The 24,208-nt window shown below is 35.0% G+C and overlaps 1 protein-coding gene across 5 annotated transcripts in view; it reads left to right on the forward strand.

Moving 5' to 3' along the window:
• The window catches only part of LOC150099987 (uncharacterized), a 167,144-nt gene extending 152,227 nt beyond the window's left edge, over nucleotides 1–14,917 (forward strand). For 4 of the 5 annotated variants that reach the window (XM_090403008.1, XM_090403009.1, XM_090403010.1 and 1 more), the window contains exons 8-9: nucleotides 7,218–7,766; nucleotides 14,763–14,917. In XM_090403008.1, the coding sequence (XP_090259134.1) occupies nucleotides 7,218–7,766; nucleotides 14,763–14,821 (608 nt within the window). In that variant the 3' untranslated portion in view covers nucleotides 14,822–14,917. The remainder of the gene's footprint in view (nucleotides 1–7,217; nucleotides 7,767–14,762) is intronic. The other variant, XM_090403011.1, reaches the window with a different exon arrangement.
• The last annotated feature ends 9,291 nt before the right edge of the window (nucleotides 14,918–24,208 follow it).

The following is a 24,208-nucleotide window of genomic DNA, read 5'->3' on the forward strand; positions in this document are numbered from 1 at the left end:
CTGACTAAATTGAATAACTGTTGTAATAGATATGGTATGAAGGTCAGCAGTAATAAGACAAAGACAATGAAAATAGGCAGAAGCATTGAAAATATCAACTGTATTTTGAATAGAGAACCTATAGAATGAGTAAATTCAGCTACTTAGGCATGATATTTAGTGAAGATGGTAAATTAAATATGGAAATGGACAACAGAATCAACAAAGCTGGTATGGTAGGAAGTCAACTGAATAAATTTCTATGGAATAAATGAGAAATTAGTCAAAATATTAAATTAGTTGTATACAAGACATTGTTCAAACCAATTTTAACTTGTGGATCTGAGAGCTGGGGCAGAAGTAAAACACTTGACCAAAGACTAGAGACTGCAGATATGAGAATCCTGAGAAAGATTAGGGGCCTGAACAGCATAAAGGGATACAGGCAATATCATATTAAAAACTAGGATATTAGGAAAGAACTAGATGTTGTTAGCATCCAGGTATGTGTTAGCTGAGCTAACTCAAGTAGTATGGTCACTTAAACAGAATGGGATAGGAAAAATTAGCAAAACAAGTGTTCTCTGCCAGGTTGGCAGGAAAAAGACCCAAAAGAAGACACCATAGCAATCCACCAAGATATAGGTGGATTGATATGGTAAAAAGTGCCTTAGAAGATCGAAATATATAAGATCTGATAATGTTGGAGCCTTGACAGGTAACAGATTGATTTGGAGAAAAATTGTAGATAGTAAGTTAGTAATGACATAAGTTTTTCATGTAGTACTATCATATCCTGTACACCCCTTGAGGGTAGGTACATGTCAGGAATTTGATGATGATGATATTTTTCAAGAGGAAGAGATGGATACTGGTCATCCATACTTCTCAAAATCTAATGAGAAATATAAACCTGATGAGGGTAAGCAATAGGAAAATTTTTGCAATGGAACTGTTGTGGGTTTGCCAGAATATCGATGATATCAAGCACCTGCTGCACAAAGCTTTTTGTTTCTGTCTGCAGGAAACCTAATTTAAAATCCAGTGAATGATTCTATCATCAGGAATATCATTGTTGTACACAATGACTGGAGATGGTCCTGTGCATGGTGGAGCAGCTATTCTCATGTGCAATCATACTCCATTCAATCTTGTCAGCTTAATACTGCTCTGGAAGTGGTAGCAATTTGCCTGTCTATTGCGTATCTGTGGGACTGCCATCCTTTGTTCTGGTATGCGCGTTAAAAAGGCTGTGGAAGCTACTGGCATGAGTGCTTACAACATTACCTGCACCAAACAATACAGCATTCCTCCATGGCAGGCTTGCAATCCAATCCAATCCATCCTGCAGCCTCTCACTTTGTCAACTACAGAAGTCTGATACATCCTCATCTGTCTGCCTTCAATTGTTCATTGTACACAGAGCAGCCCTTTCTTATTCCTTGCCCATCTATTCTAATAGTTCAAGATCAGAGGTCTCTGTTGGCTGTGCTGCTGTGTTCTCTAATACAGTCTCTATACATTGCAATCTCTAACCAGTCTCTATACATTGCATGCCATTCAGCCTACACGTGTACATATAAAGAAAATGCGTATCAGAAGTGTATAATTTATGCAGCCTTTTTAAGTTCTTTACAGACTAATCTCCTCTCTTGTGGTATAATCGACATCCAGTTCTTGGTGAGGTACTTCAACTCTTACACAAAATAGACTCTTAATTTCAATGTTTTGTTCAAAGGGAAATGACATCGCAGCTGCAGCTGCTAGATCAGCTCATACTTTGTCAACCTACTGTTTGATTGCACAATGGCAATACTCATTGCAGGAAGCACTGACAAACAAATTACATGAGATTAAGCCTGACATTATGCTAGGCTTGGCATAGGTCAATCATCTCACACATTCTTATTAACTGAGGCCTGATGAATCTACCTGTGTGTGAGAAATGCAACACCCATCTTACCATCAGTCATATTTTGATGGAGAGCGAGCACCTCACACAAGAGAGAAATTACATTTTTACTTATCTGGCTGAGCCCTATACACTTAGCCATCTGTTATCAGACCCAAATAGTTTGCAAGACGTTTTTAGATTTTTAAAAAACATTAATTTATACAAAGACATTTGAATCTGAATTTGTACATGTGGAGATACCACGTTACAAATACTAAACTTGTACATATATTTTATACTATTTACTATTTTATCCCCTCATAACTATTTATTTATTTACCTACGAACACCCTTTGTACTGCTGTAACTTGTGTCCTGGTGCAGTGTCACCATTGCTGTCATGGCTCCATAAAACTCCAAATCAATCAGTCAGTCAAACCCCAGCTTATCATTCAGTCTCTTATGGAATGTGATGAACTTACTTGGGCACCTGACCTAATATTCAGTCCTCACTTTCACGTGGTGCACTCCATTAATAGGTATATGTTAGATGCTGAATGACAGAAGATGAGCTAGCAGTTTGGAACTTGGCAACCAAATTGTATTTTGTCTTAAACCATAAACAAACATAATTGGTACAACATGATAATATTCCTTATATATCCAAGTAAGGAAACTTATTTGTGCCTATAGTCCCATAGAAGGTTCTTCTAAAGAAACAAAGACATTTTTCAAATCATTAGAGAAGCAGCTGATATAAAAAGGAAAAAGATGGTCTTTGTTGGAGATCTAAACAGCAGAGTAAGAAATGAATTCCAGGTATGTAGAAATCTTTTGGAAAAACTTGGAGAAAAGGGCAAAGTTAATAATAATAAATGCTTGATGGATTTCTCATTATTCTACACAAATTCACATGGAGAGAACACAAGGAAAAATAAGTCTTATTGGCTATATTATCACTGATAATGATCTCGTCACAGTGGTTCAGGACACGAGGATATAGGAGATTTGAAATTGGAAGTGGTGATCACTTAGTTTTAAGCATGATAAAAATGAATATCGCATTGAAAAACAAAAGCAAAATATATGTAAGAAATTTACTTTTACAACTAAAAAAAAAGGTTGAAAACAAGAAAACCAAACCTTGGAGTCACACTATCAAACTCTGAAGAAAACATTGGTTGACTCACATGAGAGACATGAAGTTGCCTGCAAGAATAGAAAAATCAGAATGCCAATGCGAATGCAAGAAGTTAGAGGCAGATGTGGAAAAGAAGGAAGCATATCGAAAGATCTGAGCAATTAAGTCAGCAAATATCCTAAGAAAATATAAAAAAAAAATGTAAGAGCTATGTAAATGTAGCTAAACAAAAGTCATGGGAAGATTATTTTGGTAAGAACATCAGGAAGGTAGCAAAATGGTTTAGAGGGTTTTGAAAAAGCTTGGGAGAAAGAGTACATTAAAAAAATCAGATAATGGTGACCTGAAAACCGAAACTAAAGATACTCTAGATGTCTAGAATAATCACATTGAAAGTTATTTGTAATCTATGTTTTTTTATCGCATTAAAAAAAATAGCATTAAACTTGATATTCAAATTGTAAATATCAAACTTAGTTCTTTGCTTTATGTAGATGGTGTACTCCTAAACAATTCCAGTCCAAATCTAGCATTCTTTAACTAAAGTGAATAGCAGCTATAATAAATTTGGTATGAAAATTAGCAATAAAAAGACTATAACTATGAAAATATGTGGAACATAGAAAACTTCTGCATTCTCATAGAACAAATGAAATACTTCAGCTGTTCCAGCCTAGTAGTAAAGATGGCAAATTAAACATGGAAACAGATAACAGAATAAGCAAAGCTAGAATTGTGGGGAACCATCTGAATAAACCTGAGTGTGAGAGAGAAGAATTAACAAAACACTAAACTAGCATTATATGAGATATTAAAAACGATGTTAACTTATGGATCTGAAAGTTGGGTTAGAAATACAATAATGATGATAGATAGAGACTGGAGAAAAATGAGGAGACTGAACAGATGGTAGAATCATATTAAAAATGAAGATGTTAATAAGAACATGCCATTGGCTCTCCTAAGGATATGGTCATTTAAACAGAATGGTGGAGGAACATTCTGCATTTAGTCACTGATACCATTTCTTTTTCTGGCGTGCTTCTTAAAAATAGCAAATTTTAAATGTTTTTGAATTTTGTATGCGGCACCTGCCCATTGTTTTTGCAATAACAGAAATTTTGTTTAGGGTATGCTTAGGGCTTACGATGGTTAGTTTTTAATCACTCCCAATAAAATTATGTAATTTATTTCTTATTTTTAATTTTAAAAATCTGCTTTAGTGCCCAAAGTGAGTTTTTTTTAATTTAATTAGTAATTTTTACATTTATTATATAAATACAAAGTTTACAAATTCTTAAATTTGCTGGTTTTGCTGCTGTTGTTTTAGCAGTGTTGCTTTCTTCCAGTCAGGGTACTTCTTTGACCAACAAAAACTTTCTGGTCTTCATTATTAGTGTACAGTGTGTGTTGTATTCATCAGTCAGGGCCATGCCTGTTTCTCAACATTTTTTACTGACTGGAATGACTTGTCTTCATTCCAGTCAGCATCATCCTTGTTTAGGAAATCAGCGGAAAGTCCAGTGATAGAGAAGAACCGCAAAGTGTTTGATGTCATGAAGTCGTCCAGTTGCATAGAAACGATTACGGCTGAATCTACTTCAGCAAGTGTAGCTCATTTCGTGGGACCATCTTCTCTGGACGTCTTCAAAGCTTCTATAATTTTTTGCTTTGTATCAAAAGAAACTTTGTCATTGAAGATAGCAGTGATCAATTCCTCTGAAAGGTACCAGAGGTGCCCTAAGAATGTTCAAAGTGCAGCATTTGCAATTGCTTCATTTATTTCCTTGTATAGGTAAATGTCCCTCAGGATGTTTTAGATTCTTCCTTCTTCTTTGCTTACAAATTCTTCATCTTGTTCTTGCTCTTTCCAAGATTTTCCCATTTTCCAAATATGCCTTTGACTTTGTCCATGACATACTTTTTCAAACTTCACAGTTATTCTTCCTTTTTCCTGATCACCGGAACATCCTGGGCTGTGGAATTTTCTTTTTCAATTGCCTTTTTGTAATGAAAAAAACAATGCCATGACATCTTTTGTGGCAAGGAATTTTAATTAGGACAGCATGACTCACATCTGTTCAATAACCCATATTTCTGTTATCCTCTGAGTAGCAATTCTGCTTGCTGATGTGCTTTCTATTTTTATAACGTAACTGATGACTCTTTAACAATGGTCTATTTTAATTTCATGAATGTGTGAAGAAAAGCAGCTAGAAATTTCAGGAGTGGACTTGTTGAAATGTTCGGGTTGCATGTTGCAGTTAGCTTATTATGCTATTTCAGTACGCAAACTTGGACATGCTATAGAAATCTCTAAACATTCAATAAAGTATAAAAGTTTTACTGAATTTTTTACTAATTATATGGACCAAAATGAAAGGGCAAAAAGAAGAAACATCCTAATGATCATTTACAAGCATTCAATTGACAGTGCTGCAGGTATTCCAGACCCATACCACCTGCCACTGAAGAAAACCAAGGAGTTTGAAACATTGTCCAGTAATGAAATACAAAAATGCAATAATGAGACAAATATAGGGTCTTTTTGAAGCTCATCTTTTTCAGTGATTCAACTAAGGCCATATATGCCCGGCCTGGTTGGCCGAGCAGTTAGCATATCCGCCAAAAGGCGGATATGCTAACTGCTCGGCCAAAAGGCTACAGGTTCAAATCCCACCATGGGCATGGATGTTGTCTGTGGGTCATAGTGGTGGTCGGCAGTATAAGGCGTTGGTGTAGATGATAGATTGGTGGAGTGGTGGAGACGGAGAGTTGTAGAGTAGGTACCCTCCCTCGATGAGTCTTTGGACTCCCTGGAGGTATGTAATAATAATAATATATGCCAAATATCATCCATTCTTGATTGCTATGCTACAAAACTATTATACTGTTTTTACTTTACATTTTGTATATTATCCTCACCACCTTCAAATTTGTGTTTATGCCCTCAGGGAGTTACAGGATACCATGATAGTATCTACAGTTTACATTTAGCACTATTAAATGTAAATTAATTTTTTTTTTTCTTTTTCTTTTTCTTTTTTTTTTTTTTGACAATTTTCCTTCAAATTAGTTTCTTTATCAGGACTCAAATATTATCAAATTGTATATGCGAATCTTCTATAGCATTATGTTTGCTGTAAGACTTTGAGACAAAAATGTAAAATGTTGAGGATTAAGAACAGGTTTGTTGGCATAGAAATAAATAAATATATATATATATATCCAATAACCAAAATGATAAATGAAATAGAACTAAGAATATGACTCAAATGGATAATGCATTTTTAAAGTTTAGTTTTTAAGAATTGTAATTCTAAACTTTAACAATCAACAGTCCAGTTGATTCACTATTCTCTCGATTCTATTCATAACTTAGTGAATATGTATTTGCACACTAACAATGTACTCTTATCTTCTGGATGTTTATTAAATACTTTTTTCAGTAGTGCTTTATTTTTTCAGTATATCCAAATGTCCATTTTCGTTTTGTTTTTGTTCTATTGCTCTTTCTATATGCTGTTTGTTTTAACCTTTCCCAATGAGAATCTATATGTTTTCATCATTATTTTATATTTTCTTTTGGCCTTTTTGGTAAATTATTATTATACTCTGTATTAATTTGACTTTAGTTCCTTGGATTTCCTTTTTTTTTTTTTTTTTTTTTCCACTTTATATATTTTTAGTCAAAATTTTCTTATCAACAGTCTGTGATCACTTTCTAGATCTGCAGATGGTAAAACTAATATCCACTGTTATAGCTGGTTTTGCATTCTGTTTGTTATTATAATGTTATTATATTATATTACTTTTCACTCTTTGTCAGAAAGTTTGAGAGGACTTCTTTATTAGTGCTTTAATTCTTAAACTGTATGTGTGTGTGTGTGTGTGTATTTATTTGTAAGATTGCAAACTTTCAACAACAACAAAAAAAAATATTTCGAGGCATTAATCTGATGACTATTACATCTGGTTAGGTATACCTGTGCATTCTTATATTAATTTTTATTTATTGTACCCACTTTCTGTCAGAACAGCATTCCTAGTCCTAAGAAAGCATTGCTGAAATTCATTAGCAGTTAGAATTGTTAGTCTACAGTGAATCATTTCAATTAAGGAAGAAAATTTATTATTTTATGTGTGAGAGAGAGAGAGACAAGCAATTTGAATAGATGCTGATTTCGTTTTTATTTATTTTAGCTAAAATTGCAAATCCTGAAATAAATCTTTGTCAGAAGACATTGCATTCTCATGATCAGTTTATTCCGGCTAAGTATTGTTCTAACGGTTTTAACAATATATATTCAGAGAAAAATAACTGTAAGATAATAAACAACAGTATTAAAAACCAGATATCTGCAAGTGATCTTTATTCTGTACATAACATACCAATCTCTCCACCATTTGGATTTCAAATAGGAAGTTCAAGTCATGATTCAGTGGCCCAGAATTTTCATGGTGAGCAGCATAAGTCATCAGCTCTTAAAACATCAGTTGGTGTTGCAGCAAATAAATTTAGATCAGTCACACCTGCTCCTCAGACATTGTGTAACAGGTATTCACAGTATGCATTTTCAAATGAAATGGAAAAATTTAGTGAAAGGCACAGCTCTGAAGATCATCAAAAAGTCCTCTGTGATACTGCCAACTTTGATTTTAAAATGTTTGCATCTCCAACAATAAGACTAGAAATTTCTCCTGATTCAAATAAACAGCATATGCAAGAACTAGAACTTTTATTTCAGCAAGGTAAGCAAGCACTAAGAAATAGTTTTGAATACAAGTGATTTTTATATTTTTATTTTAGATCCTGTCAAATTGTTTCCTATATCCTAATAATAGAACATGAACAGAAAGTATATAACATTTCAAAGCATAGAATAATATAACGTGCATATCTTAATTATATTCTATGTATAGTATATGGAGGGGAATTGAAATTTATTTGTATTGCATTAATTCTTTGAAAAATCTGATTAAAATTTTGTTAAATGAAATGTTAATTCAAAATTTTGTGAAGTGATAGTTATTGTATAAAATTATAACCATAATTAAATATAAATTGTATTTCTAGGATTTTACTTCTAGATTTGCTATGGTAAGAAACACTTTAAACCTCTATATGTTTTGCTGTTGGATGATTATCGAGATCTGCTAGATTACAAAGACATATGAGCAATGTCGTAAAGAATGAGGTCCTGGTTCCTGTTCAATGTGTCATATGATCTTATAGCCTCTGACAATTCCTTAAACATCCTCTTGAAAAAAAAAAGATTGTAATCTAAATAAGGGATAGAGGCAGCAGATTAGTCATCCATTTGATGATGATCTGAGAAAATGTGCAGTGATGCCACCTTTTTTCTTTCTTTTTATACTCAGTGTCACCTGGTATTCTTTATAACTGATCTCCAAATTTACTCCACACCTCCATATCCTGCTAACCAAACACAGCACTTGTTCCTCTATAATTTTTAGGGTCTTTCTTATTACCCTTCTTCTGGATGGATGTTATAGCAAGTTCCATTCAGAGGAATAATCTTCACTTTGCTGAATATCATTGTCAGGACCTGCAATATTTGACTACCACCATACTTGAACATCTTTATTGCCATTCCACAAGGGCTAGCTGCCTTTCCATTCTTTGATGCAGTGCATCACCTCCTCTAGTGTTGCTTCTAATGTCTTTTCTCCTGACAATAGCCTCTCATCTCCTTGATATTCCACCCTATCCTTATATAATGAACCTTCGTAATATAACAGGAAATGATATTAAGTCCTGCCTGAGGTGTATAAGGTGGCTGGTACCTATTTGCACACATCACCAATCTTCAGAAGAGCAACTATATCCTATTAGGCAATTCAATTTCACCATTCCATTCTTTTCACTTATCTCTTACATTTTTTTTTTTTTTAAACAATCAAGACCTTCATGCTCATCTAGTGCAGGCTTTTACAAACATCCACGATTCAAGTAGGATTCGAAACCACAATGTGTTGGTTGCAGAGCAAGTATGCTATCCACTCGGCCAGTATTTCTCCATCCTGATGGATTTTACTGCTTAACCATTCTTTCTTTATATTATTTTACTGCATAATACTTTCTTTTCTTCTGTCTTCTCCTTCTTGCTAACTCATCCATTCTCTATTTCCCTTCCAATGACCTCTTCAGCAACCTCATGTACACTTTTTTAAATGGTCATACAACACAATTATTTGTAGTTATTGCATGTTGAAATCCTGAAAAGTAACATCGTGGTTTAAACTCAAAATAATACCATAATCAACTACTTTTCAGGATTCCACTAGTGCCAGATCTTATTTTGGTATTCCTATGGGTAATTTTTTCTTGCTATTCTCTCAAGCATCAGTTTTGCTAATCTTTCCTCTCCCATTAAATAGCCATACCACCTTAGATTAGTTCTATTCGTTTTTGAATGCTAAAATGTCATGTTTCTTCATGTTAATACTACATCCTTTGATTTGCTCATGTTTGGATGAAGGATTGAAAAAGAGTAATTTTTGGCAAGTATAATTTACTTCTAACAAAAAAAAAAAAAAAAACTATATCTCCAGTCCAGAGTATTTTAATAGTATATGGTGATATCATTTGGCTACTTGTATACATGGAAAATGACTTATGAATCAACACAATTTTTCAGGCCCTGTGCATAAGTCTGTCAGGCAAATATCTCACTTCAGACAGCCTCTGTGCACTCTACCATGGTTACCGAATTAGTTGAGCTACTTTACTGCAAACAAAGAGACTGTGAAATGGCAATGCAGACAGAGCGTGTTTTTCATCTCTGTTAATTAAATTATTTATTCATTAGTCCCAATTAAACGCTGTTTACTTGTATTTTAGAGTTTTGTGAAAAAAAGAAAACCTAAAAACAAAAACCTAGGTTTTCGAGAGTTTTTTAAGGCAACCTGGCATTTAGCTTTCATGACCCGGTGCTGGGTCGTGATCCACCATTTGGGAAACGCTGCAGTAGATAGCAAGTAGCTTTTAAACATTTGAGTCTTCTAAAAATTTACCTTTGTCAGGAAGGGATACATTAAAAGAAATGCTAATCAGATTTGACTGTTGCAGTGTATGAAAATAATAATAAAAAATGTTTAGGTAAAAAATGTAATTGTTCAATTTATAAGTTGAAACTACATTATAATTGAGTAGTTCACTTTAATATGAACTTTCTCAAGGTTTGATGCAGCAACAGCCTTGAAAATATTATCAGTGTCCAAAAGTCGTTAGTTCACCCTTTTTATGTGAAGAGCATGCATTAAAAACTAAAAAAAAAGCAAGAAATATTATGATCTGGGAATTTCATTATTTTATTATCAGTTTGAATAATATAAATTTCATAAGTATGGTTATGTGGTGCTTCCTAAGATATATATGATGATATAAACTTCATAGCCAAGTCTGGCTCCTAGGCACCCATAGAAGATATGCCTTTTAAAATTTTAGGCTTTGTCCAATCCTTTTCACTAATTCTTTCTGGGTACTGATAAAATTTTTATATTGTGTCCTTGATCTGTGACAAAATATTTAGAATCTAGTTTATTCTGAAGCTTATTGTCTCAACGAGTTTGATATAACACTTAAGACTAAATATACAACTCAACATTTAAATCAGTGCTGATTTCATCATTTTTCAGTTACTAATACTGCAGTAGTCATTTTTGCTTGCTTACTGCAAACCTGAAATGGTATGGGAGATTGGTCTCCCACCAAAGTTCCCAATTTATAGTCAGTGCATCATGCTAATATTAGAAATTTCCAACCTTTCACAACTGAAATACCCAGTTGTGAAAGGTTATAATATATATATATATATATATTTATAAAATTAATATTTAACTGACTAGAACCCAAGAAAGTATAACACAAAAAACTTTAATAAATCATGACTAGTTTCATCGGTGTCCCGACTTCTTCAGGTGAGTAAGAAATAACACAAAACATATAAAACTAACAAGGTAAAAAATATGGACTTTCCAGCTTAATAAAAAGAAGAATAGTAACAGTCATATTTGAATTGGTGACCGTATGCTGCCGTTGTTAGCACGAGTTGAATGTGTGTGACAGCTAATTTTAGAGCACCAGTACTGGATTACTGCGCTATGGGAATCAGGCAAATTGTAGCTCAGATTGTTGTTCATGTGTGAAGGATCCAGAACTATTTCTTTGGATTCTATAATTCATCTTTCAAATTCATCCTTGCATATATATAAATTGGTTGTGCGGTCCCAATCAACTTGGTGTTGACGTTCTTCGAGGTTAAAGTTGGCGGAGAAAAGAACATGACTGGAAAGGGCGCTCACTTGTGTTCTACTATAGGAGATGTCACGTCTATGTTCCTCAAGACATAGTGAAATAGATTTATCTGTCTGGCCAAAATAAGGTCGACCACAGTCGCACATAACTTTATAAACACCAGGAAAATGCAGTTGGTTGTGTTTTGGTCGACTCAGAAAAGAACGAAGTTTTGGCAGAGTTGTATAGTCAGTCTTTATGTTGAATTTCTTCATAATCCTAGATAGTTTTGGGGTAAGAGAGCTAATAAATGGTAACTGTATGTAAGTGATAGGGTTGGATTCATCTTCTTGTCGAGGTTGTTGGCGTTGTCTCAAACGTTTAGTGATGTTACGAGATGAATATCCATTATTTAAGGTGTTTTTCAGGAAGTTAAGTTTGAAGGTCTTCTTCTGTGGAAGTAAGACATCTTGCACGATGGGCAAGGGTGGAGATGATGCCAAGTTTTTGAGGAGGGAAGTGATGAGAAGAGGCATGCAAATATCTATCAGTGTGGGTGGTTTTTTGAAAAATTGAAAATTTAAGACAGTCAGGTAATCTACCGATCTTTAGATCCAAGAAGGGGAGAGCGCCATTTATCTCTAGTTCTGATGCGAATTTAATGTTCTGATGTTGATTATTTAAATGGTTTAGAAAGTTTTGTAGTTCCTCTAAACCAGGGGTCGCCAAAGTCATTTGCCCGTCGACCCCTTCAAGCATTTCTTGACTTTTTATCGACCCTCTATATTTTACTATTACGTAATTATAATAGGACAAGCAAAAAAAGACGCTTATGTGAGTTTTTAGATTGTTTATTATAGTTAGTGTTTATTGTATGTATAATATAGTATATATTATTATATTACTATTACTATCACTGGTATTACTAGTGATATTAATAAACTACTGGTATTAATATCACTGGTATTACTACTAGCGCTGCTCAACTTTTCAACATAGAGAAGTTTAGTTCTCTATGTTGAAGAGAACTAAATTTCTCCCCGTTGTACATAATGAACAGCGTGTGGCAGCACATTCTGGCGTAACACATGAGCAGTGAGTGTCCATGACAGTTTAATTTTGCATGTGAGTGTTTGTCTTTTCATTATCGTAAGTCTAAATGTTGCTAATTTTTATGTTAAAGATTTAATTTGGCCCAATGGAGAAAAAAAAGCACCAAAGAAAAGCAATTTCTTTGGAAATGAAAATTGCAACTTTAGATCACTTAGCAAAAGGAGAGGGATCTACAGTGATTGGTAAACATTTTAATTTAGGCGAATCTACTATAAGAGCAATTAAAAAGAATGAAGTCGCAATAAGAAAATCTCTCATTTCTGGCACAAAACTAAGTGCCAAATTATCATCGTACTCAAGAGATGCTTTATTAGAAAAAACAGAACGAGCGCTCATAATTTGGATTGAAGAATTAACTCAGAGGAGAATTCCTATAAGTGGTTATTTAATTAAGCAAAAATTTCTTCAGTTTTATGAACAGATGAAGCAATTGGAGCCATCTACTTGCGCTTCCCAGGCTGATAAAGAATTTTCGGCTAGCAAAGGATGGCTAACCGGGTTTTTAAAAATGAATGCACTTCATAACGTGAAGATTACAGGCGAGGTTGCAGCAGCAGATGAAGAAGCAGCCAAAAATTTTCAAGAGAAGTTAGCCAAAATTATTGAAGATGGTGGATATTGTCCTGATCAAGTGTTTAACGCTGACGAAACAGGATTGTTTTGGAAGAAAATGTCTAGTTGAACTTACATTGCAAAGTCTGAGAAAAAGCAAGTGGGTTTAAAGCAAGCAAAGATCGAGTGACGTTATTTTGTAGCAATGCATCAAGGGATCGAATGCTGAAACCCCTCCTAGTAAATCGATCTCTAAGACCACGTGCTCTAAAAGGCAAAGATCTAAAACAGCTGCCGGTATGTTGGATGGCTAGTACAAAGGCCTGAGTAACAATTGTTGTATTTACTGAATGGTTCGATAATTGCTTTGTACCACAAATGGAAACACATGAAGCAAAAAGTTCTTGATTTTAATGTTTTATTAATTGTTGACAATGCACCAAGTCATCCGCATTTAGAACATCCAAATGTGCAAGTAGTGTTTTTTTCCACCCAATACAACAAGCATTATTCAACTACTAGATCAAAGCATAATTGCTACTTGCAAAAAATATTACATTAAGCACACTTTTCAATTTATATTGGATAAACTAGAAACTGAATCATTAACAGTAACTAAAGTTTGGAAAAAAAATTTATATTTTGGACTGTTTAAATCATGTTGCATCTGTTATTATCGCCTGAAATAAGACCACAAACTTAATGCCTGCTGGAAAGCAGCTTGGCCTGGATGTGTTGCAACCATTCAAACATCTACATTATCAGGTGAAATCATTACTTTGGCACATGGAATTGGTGAAGGTTTTGATACATTTAGCCAGAATGATGTGGACGAATTGCTTGTGGATGGATAATGCCTTAAGTGATGATGATATTATTGGATATCGATTAACTTTAGATATCGTTGAAGATCCAGAAAATGATAGTGAAGCAGAAGAAAAACCTGTCACCCTCACTGCAAATATAACTCAAAGGTCTTGAACTGTGCAATAAATTGGAAAATCATATTCTTGTTAAAGACAAATTCTGAATGAGCCTTTAAATTCCAACATGAGCTGAAGAACTGTATCTGGATATCGCGAGTGGCATAAAAAAATTAGTAAAATCATCATCGCAAAGTTTAATCACTGATTACATTGTCAAAAGAAAAAAAATCAGCACAGAACGAGGGTGAAGCTAATTCTGTTTGTGCCTTTACCATACAGATTTTATGTGCTGACTATCTCTTCTGGTGATGAAAGTGATTTCGCACTAGTTCGCAAATGCTGCCGAATATTGTCTAATAGCGACAATAATTCTGATGAAAAAATGTAAAAAAAAATTCTTACTTTTCAATAAAATTAAATGAATAAAGCTTTAAAACAAACTTAGGCATTCTTATTTTCCTGAATTTTTATAAACTTTTTTATGCGATTTTAGGTTTCTTTTAATTCATTGCTTCGGTTTTATGGGGTTTTAGAAAATTATGGAACATATCCCTAATTTCTTAACATACGTTAGGTCTTTTTTGTGCGATTTTTTATATGCGTTTTCTGTGGAACGTATCTACCGCATAAAAAGAGACTCAACTGTGTGTGTGTGTGTGTGTGTGTATGCGCGCGCGCACACACACAAAGAATAATGTTCTTGTCATTACTGTTGTATAGAAGAAATGCATAGTTTTCTATAGTTGCTACTAAGCCAATGCACTCTTTTCTATAAGCTCTGAGGTCAGTATTTTCATTTTTTTTTATATATTAAAATACCTAAAACTTAATTTTAATTGCCATGCTTTATGTAAGAAACCATTTAGTGTGCTTCAGTGATTAATTTCTTTCCCACAGATGATCTGGACCAGAGTTGGCAAATGATGGATAATGCTGAATTATTTGGTGAATGGTAGTACACAATTCTTGTTGCACTTCTTTGTAAATAACTGGCCTTATTGGTTGCTGATTTTGAAGTTTGTACAGAAATGAAAGAAATTTTGCTTGTAACATACACCCCCAATTTGTGAATGTAAATAAATTATCTGGAGGTTGTCAGTAGTTTACATTACATTCTTGAAAAATAGTAAATATTTAAAAATGCTGTTGCATCAGATTTTTTTTTTTTTTTGCATACATATACAATACTAAGGTCATTGAAATTTTAGAACAAAAAATGCTATGGGAGTAGTTGATAATATCCCTACATGACCTCAAATGATGTCTACTTTCACCATATTTATTAGCCTTTCTCTGGAGGAACTGATGAGTATCCCAGAAAACATGGGAAGAACAAAAAATGTACATAAAGATATGCAATTATAGTATTATATTATTATTTACAGATAAGGAAAACAAAGTATATGATTGAAAACCTATATAAAAACAGCAAGTATGATGCAATGCAGATAAATTTTAGTAAAACCAAAGCAATGACAATACATAGAGGTGGAAGGAAATAAAGTATAACAGGTTAAAAAATTCAATTACTTAAGGGTTAAATTAAGGGCAGACAGGTTAAATTATGAAGAAACTATCAAACATGGAATGAATCTAGGTTGGTCTACTATGACTAAACTTAAAAATAGTCTTTGACAATCTCATCTTCATTCAAAACAGTCACAAGTTGGAAATGTGTGTGCATTTTCACTTTCATTACTAATGCAGTGGTCTTTCTTTGCCATTTTCACAAAAAAAAAAAAAAAAGAATATTGTACAGCTGATGGAGCTGTCATTGGACTTTGACCAAGTATAATCATCATCAAATTCCTGCCATGTACCCTCAAAGGGTGTACAGGATATGATAGTACTACATGAAAAATTTACATCGTTGCTAACTTCCTATCTACAATTTTCCTCCAAATCTGTCTATTACTTGTCAAGACTCCAATATTATCATTATCAGATCTTATATTTCTATCATCTAAGGCACATTGTGCTATATCTTGGTCTGGGTCATTTTCCTGCCAACCTGGCAGAGAACACTTGTTTTGCTAATCTTTCCTCACCCATTCTGTTTAAGTGACCATACCACCTGAGATTAGCTCTGCTAATGCATTCCTGGATGCCGACAATGTCAAGTTCTTTCCTAATATCCTCGTTTTTAATATGATATTGCCATTGATGCCATCTATTCAAGCCTCTAATCTTTCTCAGGACTCTTATATCTGCAGTCTCTAGTCTTTGGTCAAGTGTTTTACTTCTGACCAAGCTCTCAGATCAATAAGTTAAAATTGGTTTGAACACTGTCTTGTATACAGCTAATTTAGTGTTCTGACTAATTTCTCTCTTATTCCATATGAATTTATTCAATTGACTTCCCACCATACCAGCTTTGCTGATTCTGTTGTCTATTTCTATATTTAATTTACCATCTTCAGTAAAAATCATGCCTAAATAGCTGAAATGTTTTACTTGTTCCACAGGTTCTCCATTCACAACACAGCTGACATTTTCAACAATTCTACCTATTTTCATTGTCTTTGTCTTTTTAATGCTGACCTTCATATCATAGCTATTACAACAGTTATTCAATTTAGTCAGGGAATCTTACAAACTTGTAACGGATTTATTTAGAAGTATAACATCGTCCGCATAAAGCAAAGAACTGACATTAACATCTCCTATTCTGATATCATGTTTAATACCACCACTTTCCTTCATAATGTGATCCATATAGATAATGAATAACAGAGGGAATAACGTACATCCTTATCTCACACCAGATTTAAGATTAAACCATCTTCCTGTACTTCAATTCTAACTGCTGACTTACAACTCAAATAAAGACTAAGTATTGCTTGATATAATGCCCCATTGACACCATATAACTGTAGTGTATTGAATAGCTTCTCTCTTGGCACCTTGTCATATGCCTTTTCCAGATCGAAAAAACTTAAATACAGATCTTTGTTATATTCCCATGATTTCTCTACTATTTGTCGTAAAGTGAAAATCTGATCCTGACAGCCTCGATTTGGCCTGAATCCAGCTTGTTCTTCACCAAGCTTCTCTCTCTCTTCCACAATTCTGCTTAACCGTTTCTCAAGTATCCTGGCATAAATCTTACCAGGAACACTCAGTAGGGAAATAACTCTCTAATTCTCACATTCAGTTTTATTTCTCTTTTTATATATGGGAACTATGAGATCTCTACTCCAATCATCTGGAATTCGTCCCTCTGAACTATGCAGTGCAGCCACTGTAAGACTTTTAGACCTCCATACTTCTGCATTTCTGGTCGAATATCATCTACTCCTGCTGCTTTTCCACATTTCAGGCCTTTGATGGCTTTTTCTACTTCAATATAGATATGTATTCCTGACTGCATGTCTGCTTGTTTCATTTAGCAATTTTTCGAAGTAATTACTCCATACTTCAAGGCTATCTTTTTCTCCTGTTTTCATGTCATCTTTATCATCTGTAACTCCAAATGGAGTTACAGATGATAAAGGTGACATGAAATAAAGGTGATAATAGAGGAAAGAGTGCTGTAAATTCTAATTTACAGCAATCTCCTCCATTTCTAAGCTTCTTCAACAACCTCCAGAGTATTTTGCCACCTTCTTGATATTTATTTTCTATGTTCTTGCCAAATTCCTCCCATGACTTTTGTTTTACACAGTGTTTAGCTTTCTTACATTTGTCTCTATATTCTCTAAGAGCACAAGCTGACTTATTTGCCAGGAACCTTTGATATGCTTTCTTCTTTTCCTTCACTGCCTCTTTAACTTCCTGTGTCCTCCATGGAGTTTTGATTTTTCTATCCTTGCAGACAACCTCACCACATGCCTCTCTGGCTGAATCAATCAGGGTTTGCTTCAAGGCGTGGTTCCTGTTCTCAAACTCTTTCAGTTTTTTCTTCAATAATCTTCGTGTATTTTAGTCTACAGTTCACATTTCCTTCTATGCAGACGCATAGAAAGAAAGATACTTCCAGCAAGATCACTTATATACTATTTTCTATCTATGATGTTGAAGGACATGATAGAAAACAGTATAAGTGGTCTGAACTCTTACAGAAATTTAAATAACTTGGCTGCAGATAGTGGAAAGAAAGCTATTGTTCATGGAAGCCTTAGGCAGATGGAAAGGATGATTAAGCTGTATGTCAGGGGTCTTCAACGCGTGGCCTGCCAGCCATTTTGAAAAAATAACTACTTAACTGAAAAGAGCCAAAAGGCTTCACTTTGGCAGTGCAAAATTATTCAAATTAATTTGCTATTGAATCCACCATTATTTCATAGCCAAATATGGTGACTATAAAAGTTTCGGCGGATACAAGTGTACGCCAACCTTTCATGACATGGCAACTCGTAGTAAAGGTGGAGCAAGCTCCAATCACTGTTTTTAGTATTTTCCCATAATGTAAAACACATCTCCTAGGACAGTGCTTCCCAAACTTATGGATGCCAAGGCCCCCTTTGGACAAATGTAAATATTTCACGGCTCTATCGAAAAAAAATCGTAATATAGACTTATAATATTTATTGTCTTTATATTCAAGATTTTGCGTTTGTAATCTTTTTTGTGTTTCTTATCAATACCTTTGAAATGAAACTTATATGAATAAGCATATATTTACTAATATTCGTTAATCGCCAAAATACACAACAAGCAAAACTTGTGAACACCAATGTGTGATTTTTTCCATTAAAATATAAAAAAGAACAAAAAAGAAATAAGTCAGATACGTTTCTTTTAAGTTTGAAAAAAAATCTTAGTCTTAAACTGTTTTAAATTTGTTTTCATTATTTCACGGCCCTCGCATGGGGCGACTGCCTTAACTGCTACTATATCCCGAGCCGAAATCACTGCCCCAAGGTCAAGAGGGAAGATGACCGAGGTAATAGCTATCATGTGATTTTTGAAGTGTAGAAAACGAACCTGCTGAATGAGTAACTTACGTAGTTATACATTATGAAGGGAGGTCACTACCCAGACTGGTTTCGACCTTTTTTTGAAGGCTCGTCAGTGGGAGCTAGACCAAGAATACTCAGGATGAAGTGATACAGAACTTGTACTTTGCAAGTTCTGTAACTTTTGTTTGCTAAACAAAAGTTTTCACATTTACTGAAAAAAAGAGAGCCAAAAGGTTTCACTTCAGCAATGCAAAGTTATTCAAATTAAGTGGATATTGAATCCAACATTATTTCATAGCCGAATGTACAGACTATAAAAGTTTTGGCAGATACAAGCGTATGCTCACCTTTCATGATGGCAACTCATAGTAAAGGTGGAGTAAGCTCTGATCACTATCCTTAGTATTTTCCCACAATGTAAAACATCTCATTATGGGAGGAGGTCACTACCCAGCCGGTTTCGACCTTTTTTTTTTTTTTTTTTTTTTTTTTGAGGTCTTGTCAATGGGAGCTAGACCAAGAATACTCAGGATGAAGTGATGCAGAACTTGTACTTTACGACACAAGTTGCTAAAAAAAGTGTCACATTACAAAAGGCACTAAAAATTTATGAAATTCACTAAAAATATGCCAAGTACAAGTTCTGCATCACTTCATCCTGAGTATTCTTGGTCTAGCTCCCACTGACGAGACCAAAAAAAGGTCTAAACCAGTCTGGGTAGTGACCCCCCCCCCCCCATAATGTAAAACACAACTCCTAGGATATGTGTTTTTATGGGAAAATACTAAGGACAGTGACCGGAGCTTGCTCCACCTTTACGAGTTGTCCTGTCATGAAAGGTTGGCATACACTTGTATCCGCTGAAACTTTTATAGTCTCTATATTCAGCATGAAACTTGTAGTTTCTATATTCGGCTATGAAATAATATTGGATTCAATATCCACTTAATTTGAATAACTAGGTACTTAACATTAAAATGCGATTAAATAAAAAATAATTTCAATGAAGCCTGCGGGCCACTAAGCTATACTGCATTATTTAGAATTGTAAAATGCTTTTCGGATTCACAAGGAACGCTGTGCATTTGATACTTTACATAAAATCCTATAAAAATAAATATTAAATAGACATGCTTCTTCAGCCATCTACCAGCGCCACTTAAGTACTAGTACTAACGTCGCAGGTAGATGGCTGAAGCTGTAATTCGAGTGCACTGTCGAGTGCCTTCCAGATACATCTCGAAGGTTCTTAATACTTTGATATTTTCATATAAATACAAGAGGATCTCATCTACAGTCAGTCAGTCATGAAAGTCGTGTATAAGCGCACACAGGTTTGTCGTGTCAGCCATAGCCTATTGTGGTTTTATATTGCCAGACTTTTTTCATTAGTGTGAGACATATTCAGTGGACAATAGCTATTACACGGCCATTTTGGATCATTTTTTGGATTCACCTTCCATCATTAAGGCGCCTACAAGTAAAATGCGTAAATCAAGTGATTCTTGTCGGGTTTTTAACGAAAAGTAGACCAATTTGTACTTTTTTGTGCGATCGACGATAAGCCAGTGTGTTTAATTTGTCGTGAGTCAGTGTTAGTATCAAAAGAATACAATATAAATCGACAGCAGCTTTGTGTGGACAAAGTGAATCATCTCCAAATTGATTTAAAATGCCAGCAGGGTACGTGTAAAAGGCAGAGGGAAGAGATCGAAGTGTGTGTCTAAGTTATGTAATAGCTGAAAAAATTTACTAAAAAATCAAAATCCTTCTTGGATGGCAAGTTTGTTAAAGAGTGTCTTATTGCTACTGGGGAAATTCTGTGCCCAAATAATAAGGAAGTGTTTAAAAAACCAAGTTTGTCTGGGGTAACTGCAGCAAGACATGTCAAAGAACTTGCCAATGACATTGAAGGAACCTTAAAAAAACGGTGGTCCGAATTTACGTCATATTCACTTGCATTAGATGAGAGCACAGAGATGGGAAGGATACAGCACAACTGGCTATCTTTGTCCCTGGCATTGATCAAATGAACTACTAGCACTCATACCTATGAAGGGAATGATGCAAGGCACTGATATTCTTGACACTGCCAAGAAAACGCTCCAGCGTTTCAACCTCAGCTTAACCAACCTCGAAGGTGTGGTAACTGATGGTGCTCCTGCTATGGTGGGAAAGAATTAAGGGTTTCTTGCACTGCTACAGAAAGAACCGGAACTAGAAGGAAAAGATTTCATCTATTACCACTTTTAATCCACCAGGAGAATTTGTGTGTGAAAACTATTGGATTTGAGAATGTCATGAAAGTTATTGTGACTGTTGTCAACATTATTAGGGCAAGAGGATTGAATCGTCATCAATTCCAAGAGTGCGAAGCAGATCATGATGATGTGGTTTATTATATAGTGATGTGCATTGGTTGAGTAGAGGGAAGAGTTTTTGACTTAAGGAGCGAAATACAGCAATTCATGCAAACCAAGGGGAAGCCAATTACGGAATTCGAAGTGCATGACAGACTTTGCCTTTGTGACCGACATCTCGTTGCATATGAATGACCTAAATATGCAGCTACAATCCAAAGATCAACTGGTGCACTCTCTGATCACATCAAAGCTTTTGTGGTCAAGCTCAAACTTTGGGAGGCACAACTTGCAAAAAAGACAACTCTTAAATTAGCCGTGTTGTAAAGTGAGTTCAAAGACAGATTTAGTGATTTTCGTAATCAACAGTGTTCTTTAGATTTATTTTCAGCCATTCAGTGTCAATGCTGCCGAAATGCCAGGCTCAGTACAAATGGAGCTGCTTGAACTACAAAACAACTCTTCTTTGAGAGAAAAATTATTCAACATGCCCTTGCTTACATTTTACAGAGCCAACATTTTTGAGGACACATTCCCTAGTCTTCGCCGGCATGCTCTGAAGATGTGAGCTTTGTTAGGAAGCACATGCTTATGTGAGCAGTTCTCCAGAATGAAGCATGTAAAGTCCAAGACAAGACCGCAGATTACAGACCAACATTATTATTATGTTAGGAAGCACATACTTATGTGAGCAGTTCTTCTCCAGAATGAAGCATATGAAGTCCAAGACGAGACCCGCAGATTACAGACCAACATTATTATTATTTCGGGCAACTCCAAGGAGTCGACAGACTCATTGAGAGAGGCCCTAACATCATGTCAAGAACAACTATTCGACATTCACACAGTATCTATCATACCTCGCCTTGAACTCATTCACAGTCATAGCACCCACAGCTTATTCCACTCATTCACCACTCTCCAAGTAAAAACCTAGCTCTAAGACCTTTGCTAACCACATTCTTGCCCAGCTGCCATGTATGGCCCCTAGTCCTCCCACCACCAGTCCCATTCTCAAAAATATCTTCTGAATTAATCTTATAGAAACCATTCAGTAATTTGAATGTCTCAATCATATCACCCCCTTTTCCACCTATCAACCAGTTTTTGCAACCCACAAATCTTCAACCTGTTCTCATAAGGTTCATTCCATAGACCTGCTATCATCATGGTCACTCTGGATCGTAACCGTCACTCACCATCCTAACTCTCTCACTCTTCTCTTTTGCTACCTCAAGAAATTCCTTCACATCCTCAATCATAGCCATTTTGTCTCCTTTCAAATCATTTGTACCTGCTACCACTATCAATTCTTTCACCCACTGCTTTTGCATTCTAACTGACTCGCTTACATCCTTAACGTTCGCACCAGGTTGGTACGATTTTGTTAAACTCTCAACTAACACATCTCTTACTAAGGAACCTCCCTGCAACACTCACTCTTTCATTTTGTTTACACTCACTACCATACTCTTATTTTTTCTATCATACTTTTGCCGTTTATCAGTCACTACGCTCGATAAACATTTTTGCTAACTCTCCAGCTGCCGATTTGCCCTGTGTATCGCTCTGTGTAATCAAGCGATCTCACTCATGGCATCAATCTCATTTTTATTCTCCGATAATTTATTCGTTCTGTATGTTTACCTTCATCATCACTTTCAACACCATTCTCAGTGCTATCTGGTACTACCTCGCAAATATTACTATTTTCTAGATTCTCACGACCTGAAACACTCTTTAAATCCTCACATTCTTTACACTTTCTGCACACACATTCACTCCACTATCGTTGTTTAACCAGACTCCAACCGCTCTCCTCAATGCATACATTTCACAAACGGTACACTGAATCAAATCCTTTAAATTAAAATTTTTAGACAAAGATGGCGACCTGGACGCCAGCTTTGTTGTATTCCTCTTTATGGGAGCCATGTGCACGATAATCGTATCTATCAATTGACTATTTAAAATACTCAGAGAACACCTAAAAATCACCCAGACATGCTAAAATACGAAAAGTAAACAATACTATGCAATTTCACCAATTATTACTCAAAATGACACTTATCTGTTCAGGAGCTCTCCACAAACACTACACAACATCTCTAGTGGCTAATCTTGCATTGGCCACTCGACACTACTCTGTGAATAGCAACTTCCAACATTGATAAGCTGGTCAAGGAAAAACATTGTCAAGTTTCCCATTGACATTGTAAAAAATGAATGTTTGCTTCATTAAATTATCTTTTTTCAAGTATTGATTGTATTTACTTATCATGAACCCGACTCCTACCTATGCTCTTAAAGTTGAGTTTGCTTATTTTTATAGGATTTTATGTAAAGTATCAAATGCACAGCATTCTTTGTGAATCCAAAAAGCATCTTACAATTCTAAATACCGCAGTATAGCTTAGCGGGCCCTGGGCTTCATTGAAATTTTTAATGCGATCCACACTGTCTGAAAGGTTGAAGACCCCTGCTGTATGTATATTTACATTTAATATTTGTTAATCCAAAGAAAGATCAGTGGCTAACTACAGTTACTTGCTCCTCTTGATCTTCACACTGCAAAACATTTAATTTGAACTATTTCTATAGTACTCTAGAGACCAAGCATGCAAGGCATTAGAGCAAGGTGATGTAACATACCTGCTACATCACCTGGTGATGTAATCCATCTCCTACTTACATTCATGTCGAGCCTGTTGAAGAGCAGGTATGTTAACCACTCAGTTGGCCCAGCCAGCAGTTAGAGTAATGTATCATGAAGATAACCACATAACAATAAATACCAAGAGCTCGTCAGGATTTTTATTTTAAACAAACCAATATACTATAATTTATCCAATATTAACTACAAAGAATTTGTCAAAATCTGCTATGAGACACACACGCACACACAAAAATTAACTTACAACTGAGAGCATGTGTGATACACAACAGTATGCAGTTCATAGCTTGGAGGTGGCTGATGGTATAGCCAAGGTCTGATTGGCTTCTTCAGATTACCATGCATGCAATAAAAACTTTGCAGACCAATCCAGTTATTTTCTGGGAAAAGATAGGAGTAAGATTTCT

The sequence above is a fragment of the Typopeltis vanoorti genome, chromosome 13, assembly GCF_054136105.1.
Source record: "Typopeltis vanoorti isolate ZY-2024b chromosome 13, IOZ_Tvanoo_1.0, whole genome shotgun sequence".
NCBI classification, from domain to species: domain Eukaryota; kingdom Metazoa; phylum Arthropoda; class Arachnida; order Uropygi; family Thelyphonidae; genus Typopeltis; species Typopeltis vanoorti.